Source organism: Silene latifolia, chromosome 2 (genome assembly GCF_048544455.1).
Source record: "Silene latifolia isolate original U9 population chromosome 2, ASM4854445v1, whole genome shotgun sequence".
Classification (NCBI taxonomy): domain Eukaryota; kingdom Viridiplantae; phylum Streptophyta; class Magnoliopsida; order Caryophyllales; family Caryophyllaceae; genus Silene; species Silene latifolia.
In genome coordinates this window covers 155,768,435-155,780,564 of record NC_133527.1, presented here as the reverse complement: position 1 = coordinate 155,780,564, position 12,130 = coordinate 155,768,435, and the positions used below count along the sequence as shown (strand labels likewise).

The window sequence follows — 12,130 nt, the reverse complement described above, 5'->3', positions numbered from 1 at the left end:
ATGACTAACTCCAAAAAGGGGTTTCTTCTTATGGCTCCAGGGGTGCATTTGAGCAAGTCTCGAGCACCGAGAGACACCGGAAGAGAAAGAGCGCATGACCCGGATTCCTTATGCTTCGGCTATAGGATCAATCATGTATGCCATGATATGCACACGTCCGGACGTGGCATATGCATTGAGTATGACAAGTCGATTCCAACAGCATCCAGGTGAATCACATTGGATGGCTGTCAAGAACATTCTTAAGTACCTACGGAGGACTAAAGATTGGGCATTGACTTATGGATGCGAACAAAAGCTATGCGCAACCGGTTACGCAGATGCTAGCTTCCAAACGGATCGAGATGACTCGAAATCACAGTCTGGATTCGTTTTTACTCTTAATGGCGATGCAGTCAGCTGGAAGAGTTCCAAACAAAGTGTTACAGCAGATTCTATGACTGAGTCCGAGTACTATGCCGCGTCTGAAGCTGCAAAGGAAGCGATATGGATGCGTCAATTCTTACAAGGACTATCTGTAGTGTCTAGTTCGAATGACCCGATTACCATCTATTGCGACAATAGAGGTGCCATCTTCCAGGTTAAGGAGCCCAAGTCTAGCAACAAGTCTAGACATGTACAACGGAAAGCTCATCTAATCCGGGATTACGTGGAGCAAAAGGAGGTAGTGATAGAAAAGATTGCTACAGATGATAATATAGCAGATCCTCTCACTAAACCATTACGACAAGATAAGCATGAAGGGCATGTTAATTCCATGGGAATTAAACGTGTTCCTGAGTTGTAGTACTCTTTTATGGATTAGATTCATTTTCTTTTGTACTCTATACGACATCATCGTTTTGATATTTATATATTTTGTTTTTCATGTGGATTTGTACGGCAATTTTGAACACCACAAAGTGAACTGAACAAATATTATATTTTTGGTCCTTAATTGCCCACGTGAGCTGATAACTCTGGCAATTATTTTGTGACGTTGGTTGATGGTGGGTTCAACGAGCCATAAGTCAAACGGTTGACCACCAATCACGGGGCGAGTTATACGGATATCTCGTAGGACACAATTGTGACAACGACGTGGAGTCCTAAATGTTTTATAACATTCGGTGCCAGGTCGTGGATAGGACCTCCATGGTGATCCTAGGAGTCGATTCTTTTGACTATCGACTGTCTCTTGAGATTAAGGCAGATTTTGGGTGACTTTGGTTTCTTTCTCACGGTCATCCGTAACAGGGGGCCAAGTAGATTTTTTCTGGGTCATTTCATGCTGTGCTTATATCGGCAGGGGTCTAGTTGAAGGAAATATTCACCTTTATCGGTACTCGATATTTCTCGGGGCCACTCGAGGAGTCAGAATCGAAATGCATGGCCATGCTCGGATACGGATTCGTTTTATCGGTTAAGTTACTCTCTAGTCGGGGAAACCACTCTTGATACTGATCGATTGTAAAATACGACCTTTGCGGATACGGATCCGCAAATTGTTTTACATTGAGTGGGAGAAATTTTAAATGGATATGAGAATCGGTTATCGCACATACACTTGTACGGAAAAGTGGGAGTTTGTTGGAGCCGGTGTCCTCCAGTTAGTGCGGATAACGTTATTGCACGTACACTTGTACAGACAAGTGGGAGTTTGTTGGGGCTGGTGTCCTCCACAGTTAGTGCAATGACATATAAATCTCTAAAAGGATCAAAGGGTATACTTTTGTATTATTATCAGTTGGTCCACGTTTATCAATAACGGTTGGCTTGCTAGATAAGTTTGACGTTATTGTCATACAGATGGCGGTGATCAACTGGTCCCTAAAAGTCACACCTATAGGATACGTTTGAGAGATGTGACGGTATGAAAATACAGTCATGTTGATGCCTAATTTGACTAAACAGTTAGTCGGAGTTATTGACTAATAATTAGTCAAACGCGATGTTGAGATATTTATTTAATACGGATTAAATAATAATGGCTAAGGCGAATTAAGCGGTTAATTCGTAAATTGAATATAAACGGTTATATTTAATTAATGTATATTGAATTAATTAATTATACAATATTGTCATTGTCGGACAAGTATTAATATATCGACTGAGTCATGTTACTAGTTGATATTTTAATATCCGATGACGGATGACGATTTATAATTAAAACCCGTCATATACATTTTAGCATTTTGAGTCGGACCACGAGTTAAAAATAAGGAGAAAGTGAAAGCCCACTCCCTCCCTTGTAACCTCACGTCCGAAATGAACAAAAGGAGAGGGGTTCTCTCCTTTTGACCTAATTCATTCATTTAAAAGAAAATTAGGGTTTTGGGGCAATTTTCTCTGAAATTCTAGATCTCTCATCGAAAACCTCACAAAAACTCTCTCAATATTGCAAGGCAATTAGAGAGTACTTTCTAGCACAAGGGGCATAGTCTCAGACGATCTTGGGTGTAACGATTAGGAGGAAATCTATATTGATTTCTGTTCTTAGGCCGTATTCACAAAGGACCCGAGGTTGATTCTTATACCTTTATCGTTTCTCTTGTATTTTTCGTTTATGACAATAATCACATGTTAAAATTGCGTTATAGTCCTAAAATTTAAGGGAATTTTACGGATATTTCCCTACAGTTTTTATGTATGGGATGAACTTCGGGGACGAAGTTCTTTTTAAGGAGGGAAAACTGTAATACTACGGATTTATGAGTCTCTGGGTACTCTATCGAGTAGGCCTTACTCTGTCAAGTAAGGGTGAGTTGCATTTTATAAAAGTTTCTGACCTGTTGGGTACTCGATCGAGTAACGCAGATACTTGATCGAGTAAGGGGGCACTCGATCGAGTACCTTAGCTACTCGATCGAGTAGCCGGTTTACGGGGAGTTATTTCTCGGGTTTTGTTAATAATGCGATTATGTATATAATCTTTTCCGTCATTGTTCTTAAACACTTTTTCAAAACCTAATTACTGTCAAGAGAGAAAACAAAGTACGTTCTTCGCTTTAATCGCATTGTTAGCAAATCCCGGAGTTTGGAAGGTCGAATTTCACCGTTCGTTATACCGTTGAGATCCTTGCGTCGAGGGTAAGATCTATGTACCGTTTTTATAGTATTTCCTTTAAGTTGTTTAAACCCTAATATGGGGATTTGGGGGTTTTGTTGTAGATAATGATTGGTAGTGATTATGTGTATGTATGATAGGAGGAGGATTTGTAGAAGAGGCTTTTTGATACAGCTGTTGAGACCGTCTGATTGTTGTGCTTTCCAGGTAGGATTTCCTACTCAGTATTAGTCCCATAATGTGATGTTGATGTGTTGTGGTTGATTGAATAATATAGTAATTGTATTGTGTCGGTTGTTGATTGTGATTGTTTGTCTCTGGTTCTCGAGACGCGTTCTCGGCTGAGTGGAGTCACTTGCGGGAGTGGCTTCACGCCCTAGTTTCGCCCTTCGTGGAACCCGCCACGGAAGGGGATGTGCACATTAATGGACAGGGTTATCGCTCAATTTGAGGAGCGGGGATTTGGTGGGTACGGCTGCGGTCCCCCATGGCGGCGGGCTGGTCCAAAGTGGACGATCGGTGATTGAGATTGATGGGGCCGGTGTGATTGAGTGTGTGTGACGGTGTAAGCTGTCTGTTTGTCGTATTGTTGATATATATAAGTTGTGTGATTAGTACTGACCCCGATTGTTGTTTTGTAAAACCTGCGGTGATCCATTCGGGGATGGTGAGCAGTAATTGAGCAGGTTTAAGTTGAGTACTGGGATAGCTGGGATGTGCCACCGTCTGACGATAGAAGTCTTCCGCTGTAGCTTTACTAGTTTTATGACATTTCAGTTAGTTTAGTAGACAGTTGGTTTTGAGAACATGTATCGTATTTTGGTATTTGGTTTCAGTTGTAACCTTTCACTAAACTTATATTATTTAAAGTTATTTCGTTATTGTCTTATGAATATCATGCCTCGGGTAACCGAGATGGTAGCTTCCTTATACCTGAGTGGTCCTGGTAAGGCACTTGGAGTATGGGGGTGTTACAGTGGAGCCGTTCCCTCTGTTTGGCTTGTACCTGAAAGCTAAGCAAGAACAAACCTAGCCTCGGGGGTTCCGAGGAAAGCTTCTCCGATGCCTAAGTCAGGTTCTCTTTAGGTTACTTTGGGTCGGCCTGGTTCCTCTTTAGGAGTCACCTTTGACCGACTTTAGCAGTGAAAGAAAGCCTTTTGAAAGAGAGAGGGAGTAGGTTTAGAACCTGAGATTGTGTGTTTGGTTTTTAAACAGTAATCCCTATTTATAGGGCAAACGGTGAGGATCTTGAAGTACTTGCGTAGCAGTTCCCACACGAGCCTCTCCTCGTCCGATGTTATGCCGCCGAGATGCATCGCCGAGCTGTCGACTTTTCCTCCCCAAGACTTTCATCCTGGTCGGCTCGGAGCGGATCAGGCAGGCCAAGAAGTGCTGGGCCAACCTTTGTGCCCCCCTTGAGGCGTAGTCGGCATTCATTTGAGCATAGGCATTCGGATCCCAAGCCTGAGCCTGCTGGATCATGGAGCGATCTCATGACTGAGCTTCGTTAAAGGATTGGGCCGTAAATCCGTGCCCCATCAATTAGTAATTAATGAATCATATACTTGTTTTATACTTCCTCCATTCAACTCCACTCTACCCATTTCTATAATCTACACTATTCACAAATGCACATTCAATTTCGATTTTCTCTCAATACATAAGTGGCAATACATTCATGTGAGATCTTATTTGATTCGTCTTTACGAGTACATTAAAAATATCTATTTTTTATAATTTTTGCAAATACGTAGCTAACGATATTTACCGCGTAAAATAGGCGTTGACAAACGTGAAAAAGCAAAGTGGTAGAGTGAAGTTGAATGGAGGAAGTATTCAAATTATCATGCATAATTGGTTAATTTGAGAGGCAGTATTGTTAGGAATTTTTAAAAATTGGGTTTAGATTTTTTGTTTCTTTCGGGAATGCAAATGAAAAGTAATACGGCTGGACATCAAGTAAGGCCATTACGGTCCGGGTTTGATCACCCTGGCTCCAGACCAGTGCGGGTCGGGCTAGACTCGAACCCACACGAGCCGATCTAAATTGAGACGGGCTTGTACCGGCCGAGTTAAAGATGGCACGACCTGTTAGGCGGCGCACCTGTGCCAGACTAGAATCGCATGGTGGCGGGTCGTGTTTCGAACTGAAATGGGCGGGCCGAACTGATCCGTACTTCTGTCCAATTCTAAAAAGTACTCTGCCAAAAAATGTGGAGGAAAAAAATTGCAACAGTGATGAATAAGTACGTCAATAATTTGTAAAAATAATTCAAATTCAAAACTGAAATCTGATTGGTCAAACTGGGTATTGACCATTTCCAGCTACAATAGGTCTCCACTTTATGTGAGTATTTTGTGAGGGAAAATGGTATCCGTCTATACGTATAAACGGATAGTGTCCGTCTATAATGAGAATTTGTGTTCCAGCTAACTTCCCACCAAACTGATTGACATATACAAACAGAACACAAACATCATTCCTTTGATTCCTTCAGCTTTTAAGATCAGCAGCCTTTTCCTTTTCTTTTTTTTTTTCCCTTTTTGTGAAAAAAACAAGTTAAAAATTCCCCTTCAATTTTTAGAGAGAGAAAGTAGAGTTTTTAGAGATATTACGGAGAGATGAACCCAAATTGGGAGCTAAAAGGATGCTGTAATCGTGACCAGAAAGCTTTCATGATCACTATTGGCATCTTCACTGTTGTTATACTTGCTGTATGTTTGTTTATCTTTCCTTTTTGCTGCTTTATTTGTTTTTTATTTACTTTCATGCCCAGTAAAGATTTTGAGCTAAAGGAGCTTTCTTTATCATCTTTATAGTAGTAAATTGTGTATTTAAGTCCAATTTAGTGGTGGGTTTCGCTCAATTTTGAATGTAGATGCTTAGTTGGGTTGAGTTTTCACTAATGTTGAAAATCAAGATTTGATTTTTATGGAATGCCCACTTCAATGGGTTAATGTTTAATTGTTGGTCTATTGTATGAGTGAAGAAATGGAGATAATGGGTTCTGGATTTAAGAGAGTGCTGAAAAATTTGTAGTATAGGGCATTGATTATATGAATTGGGTTTATAAGTTTATTGTGTTTTAAACTAGGTTCATGAAAGTTGTATGGTTTTAGTAAAACCTTGAGAGTAGATTAACTTTTGATTATTGATCATCTAGGTTTTCATTTCGGGTTTCCTTGAAACTCCCCTCCCTCTATATCGCTAATACAAAGGTAAAGCCGAACTGAAAAACTAGATGATCATCTAGCTTACGAAGTATAAGATAAGGGAATGTGTGAGAGTTAGGGTAAATGTTGTTGTATTGATCATCTAGCTTATAACATAAGGGAATGTGTGAGAGTTAGGGTGGTAAACATGAACTTGGACTTTGTTGATAGACTATTTTGTTTTTGTTTACCACCCTACGTAATAGTTGATCAACAAAGTTCATATTGGAAGTGTTGATTTGATTAGTTGCATTCTTGGAGCTTGATTGACTCATGTAATGTGGAGAGTGACCAAGTTTTGATCTTTGATTAACAGCTATGGAAGACCTTCTTGTTAACACCTTTTAAGCTCATCACCGTCTTTCTCCATGAAGTTAGTCATGCTATAGCATGTTGGCTAACATGTGGTCGGGTAAGTTACTTCAAACAAACTTACTTTTATCAAACTTTGTTTCCTACTTGATGAGTTGTTGCTATAATATCCATGTTATTCAAATAGCAGAAAACTTTTGGAAGCTTTGAGGTCGATATATAACTCGTAGTTTTGTAGTTTGTACCACATATGGCTGATGACAGGTAATTGGTAATGCTCACTAGGTTGACGGATCAATATTTTACCACTGTGAACCGTTGTATGCATTAGATTCACATGACATTATCTGTGTAGTTATTCATGATACTTGGGCTTTCGCGTATTGCTTCTTGTAACTAGCCGGCTAACGGAGTATACTATTTTCACTGAAATCTGAGACACAATGATGTAATTGTCGGTTGATATATGCGTTTCTTTTTGTTTTGCAATTCAGTCTTAAGACAGTATTTTGGTCAGACATTGAGGAACTGTGCCCTATATGTTCCCAAGTTCTATAATCAGAGAAATACTTTTTATGCCCGTGTGTAGGTGGAGGGAATAGAGGTTCATGCAAATGAGGGAGGCGTGACAAAAACACGTGGTGGTGCATATTGGTTGATCTTGCCTGCCGGATGTAAAACTTCTACCCTGATGCTTTTCCATACATCACTGTCAACTTTTTGATTTGTCTGTGAAAATCATCTGGATATTATTTTGCTGGCTAAAGTTCTCCAATGTAGATGCATGATAGGACGTCGCCTAGAGGTAGTGAATATTAGTATCACTTTCTCACACTCACAATGTAGGCCCCATATGTAAGATAAATAATTCAAAATACTTGTGAGGGGGTCTTGCTTAGTTTGAGTACTACGCGGTGACACTATCTCATCTTTCGAACAATAATTTAGATGACTCAAAATGATACCCTCAGTTGACTTGATCAATATTTTATCCCATGTACTTTGCAAGACCACTCAAATATATTGCTGCTTTTGAATAGATCTTGGATCTTCATTTTGGGGAATGGTATTGGTGCTTTCCTCCACAAATCTTCTTACAGCACAAATTGCCGCTGGCTCCCTTGCAGTTGCGCTGCTTATCGTTCTCTTTATAGCACAAAATGTAAGGGTTTATGGTTTCTCTTTAGTGAGTATTGTATTAATGGACTCACATGTGAGACCAAACCCAATTCTTATGTATTCCTCATATATTTACAGGGTTAATGGGTTCGCCTCACATGTGAGACCATCTCTTATAAGTTTTTGTGATCTTGCATAAGATCTGACATTCATTTTTTTTTTTTTATCTCGGTATCAACAGTGGACACTTCGAGGACTTTGTGTAGGTGAGTATTCACCTCTGTGCTTTTAATCAACGCTCTTTAACATTATTATTTGCTGTAGCCTGTGGGTCACACAACATTAACTTATGGCATTGCAGGATTTATTATTTTTCTTGCTGTAGTTTGGGTCTTGCAAGTAAAAACCGAAGTTCGTATCCTTCGGTATGTCATTCTTTTTATTGGTATGTACTTACGATCCTATATCTTTCCTTTCCAGTTCCAATACAATCGATGTGCTTGTTAATGAAGTTTTCCTAGTACCCACTTAACCCTGATGTATTTTTTCAGGTGTCATGAACAGCTTGTTCTCAGTCTACGGTAAGTTTTTGTTCCATCTGTGTCCTACTCCTACAAGGCTACAACATAGTTATTATTCAACAATTTAACATGTAAAACTGCTGACATCGTTACACAGATATATATGACGATCTTATATCACGAAGAGTTAATTCAAGTGATGCTGAGAAGTTTGCTGAAGTTTGTCCTTGTCCTTGCAATGGAGTAGCATGGGGTTTCATTTGGTAAGTTGTAGAATAATAGCACAAACACCTGCGTTGTGTTGAATTGTTGAGTACAAATAGTGTTGATTTTGCTTCATCTGTGTTGACATGTGCAGGGGACTCATTTCCTTTGCATGTCTCTGTGGAGCCATGTATTTGGGCCTCGTCATCCTTTCGTGAATGCAGCTTGCCTCTCACGTACTCCTGAGGTATGCTTGATGTCTTAGGGAATGCACTTATAATACTAACTGTTTGAATGCTATTCTTATGATTGGCCACTAAGCCGATTTAAGGCCCGTCACAAGTTGTGGGCCTCGATTTTTCAAACTGCCAAAAACCAGCCTGGCTCTCTCATGGTCTCTCCTTGGCTCAGCGATGTACTGAATATTTCAAATTTTAGGTATTCAAAGAACTGAATATAATGAACTGATCTTAACTTTGGAACCATTGCTTGATTGCACATCCGAGAATGATATTTACCGAACCAACTCAAATAAAATGACCCACAACCGGAAGTGAAATCGATTTGACCTAACCGAGTTGTGAGATATTTCAAACTTTTCAAACCTAAAATATTTTTAAGTAAAGAAATCAAGAAATAAAGTTGTAAAATGTAAATTTAATTTAAATAGTCGTTATATATAAGTGTTTTCTTCACCAAGATTTAAATCCTAAAACTATAGTTTAGTTTTATCCATACACAATTTACCATTGCATATTGAGCTATGCTTGCTTGTACCGATTACAACTTCCACTTCACTTCATGTTCAACACCGATCTTGTATCTCAACTCGAAGTGTACTATGGTGGTATGTGTAATTGTTCTGTATGGTGCCTACTTCTAAGTACTCATTAATCGAAGGCTCTTGTTTTTTTCAGGAATATCTTGAATTCTTGATTATTGGCCGAAGACATTAGATGAGTAGCTTGGGCCTTCCCTACAGTGATTGATGATACCTCTGTATGGAAGGTAGCTTGTAAATTCAAACAGGATGTATTCATTGTTGACACATTCCTGACCCAAATTCTTTGTATGCCAGTTCTATCATCAATGTTCATACATTTACTAATGAGGTTACTGAGTTCTGTCTTAAACTAAAAAAACTTTTTGAAAACACGCGGTACGTTTGGGATCGTTCCCATTTCAAGTTTGTTATTACCGCGACACTTTGGTCAAGGACTATATGGTTTCTATTTCAAATTAGTCAACTCTGGTTCAGTAGGGTTGTTTTAGATCATGTCAATTAAAGGTTCAGTGTACGTTTGACTGTTTTACCTTTACACAGGCCATGTTCGGGATTGATGAATTTGGATTTTGTAGGTTTTGTCGAGTCTAATACTTGGCAAACAATCCGTCTCAAGAGTATCTTTTTTTAGAGATCAACGGGGTATATGGGGTGTTTTATTTCAAATCAAGACCGCTCACGCCAAAATGGCATTCGGTAAGTCTCTTGCAGTTTTAAACTCGCCCTCTGCCAAGTTACACACACATATGTTTGACGTAATGAGCTCTGTTTGACATGACAATCCGGTAATGAGCTCTGTTTGACATGACAATCCGATTTTATGAACTTTTTAAGATAATCTAACACATCATCTACAATCAAACCCCATGGAGATTTACTTATATTTCCCTGTTTCATAGATGAGACGAGCCTTAACGAGTCGCTTTCCAAAATGATTTTCGACAGCCCCAAGCTCTTGGCAATTTCTGCCCATACCTTGCCGCTCCAGCCTCGACAGTGTTTATTGATCAGCCTGCACCCCACCACCACCACTATTGAACCTGTAACGTTTATACCCACCATAATCAAGCCTATTTCTGCCATGACCCCTGTCAGCTTTGCGGCATCAGCGCATTAATTTTAATAAACCAGGGGAGTGGATGTCCCAGTAGATATCTGGCCACGACATTCCTTCCAGCCGGTAGCCCACATCGCCTCCGCTTAATATCGGAAATCTGCCACCATTTTTTGGAACCAATGACAACCAATCAAATTTACGGTGGTACACTAATTATTGATGAAAATATACTACGTATTTAGGCTTTAGAAAAGAACAACTGAAAGCTAGTTGACAACCGTAGACTAGAACCGCAGTATCAAAAGTCGGTATCGTTTAAATGATTTAGATTTTAGTTGTAATAATCTTCAGAACCTTTATGAAATAGTCGCATTCCGCTGCCAGTTAATTTTACCATGCCACAAATTGTTACAGTATCCTCAATTTTAAGTTACACAAAGAAATTATACTGGGAGCTACCAGTACTCCATTGTGATGGTAACTGCCTAAATATTGAGCGGAAGCGTAACCTATTACCCTCTTAAAAGAGTGTAATTGTAAAATAGGCTAAACGATAATACATACGTTAACAAAATAGAGAATATAGGCACACCATATTCTACGTGGAAAACCCTCCTAAATAAAAGGGTAAACACCACAAGGCCGGTCAAGGGCGCTCCCTTAGACGAGTAGTCTTACATGAACCGCCGATAATAACTAAATGATTTGCTTAAAGAAATACATTTGTTCAAGGTAATGTGATATGTGAAAGCTGTCATTTTAATAGGGGAGAATCTAGAAATAAAATTTTGGGTAGTAAACTTTTCTCATGTTATTTTATAGTTATATTACGGTTCATATTTAAGAATTTGGGGTAGTAAAAATCGATAAATTTGACCATTTTTTGAAAATTTAGGGTAGCGAATGCTATCTTAGTTATTAGTTAGATTCCCCCAACAAAGCTCAAGCCGTAGTGCATATAATCCATCTAGGTTTATTACGGCTTCCAAGACGCGAGCCTTCAGACAAAAGATGATTTCTAACGCAGCTGTTGGGGTTTTTGGTACAAATATATAAAATGTAAAGACACAATATTTTCGTTATGGAATTAACCACAACCCAACTTTGTACTATTATTCAAACACTAACAATAATACAATCTCAGTCCTCCAATACTTAGCAACTAGCTAAGATTTCAATCTATGCTTAACTCGGGATATTAAGCACACTATCATACACATCTTATCCAACATCACTAATGACATTTATATAAAAGGTCCTACGTCCTAAATTACCTAGCTATATAAAGAGTCTTTATTCCATTCAAAAGCTAACTCCTAATTATTTACTTCTAATAACATCTAACAATTAACTAGTAGAAACTTAAACATAATTCTAACATAAAGACTCTATATGTTACTAGTCTTAAGTCTCATTCAACAATGTTGGGGTTACTACCCAACAAACCTCCCCTTAAGCCCAATAGTACTTTGGACTTGTCAATCATCGAGCGGAGCGACAAAACCTTAACCCGGGAGAACCTCCCCTTGAACTAACCCATCTTCACCACATCTTCCATCAAATGTGAATAAGTTAGTTTCATCTCTTTTACCACTGAGAATCACCTTACCTCTTTTAGTGACCTTCAAAACACCATTTTCAACATGAATGGTACAACCCTTAAAATCTAATCAACCTAATGAGATTAAATTTCTACTAATGTTTGGTATGTATCTAATATCACCAAACCTTCTAACTTGACCATCATTAACCTTAACCTCACCAATCCCTTCAATCTTTGTCTTTTCACCATTTGCCAAACTAACCATTGTACCTTCACATTCTTCGTAAGAAGAGAGCCACTCTCTTCTTTCACATATGTGATAGGAAGTTCC

General features: G+C 39.0%; 1 protein-coding gene across 1 annotated transcript; it reads left to right on the top strand.

Moving 5' to 3' along the window:
* The first annotated feature begins 5,486 nt into the window (after nt 1–5,486).
* LOC141643163 (uncharacterized) lies at nt 5,487–9,523 on the top strand. Its single transcript, XM_074452204.1, has 10 exons — nt 5,487–5,761; nt 6,576–6,671; nt 7,161–7,245; nt 7,612–7,733; nt 7,932–7,956; nt 8,052–8,135; nt 8,242–8,271; nt 8,369–8,474; nt 8,570–8,662; nt 9,333–9,523. The coding sequence occupies exons 1-9, from the start codon at nt 5,669–5,671 to the stop codon at nt 8,631–8,633; spliced, it is 705 nt and encodes a 234-aa protein (XP_074308305.1). The 5' UTR covers nt 5,487–5,668; the 3' UTR covers nt 8,634–8,662; nt 9,333–9,523.
* Nucleotides 9,524–12,130: the final 2,607 nt, after the last annotated feature.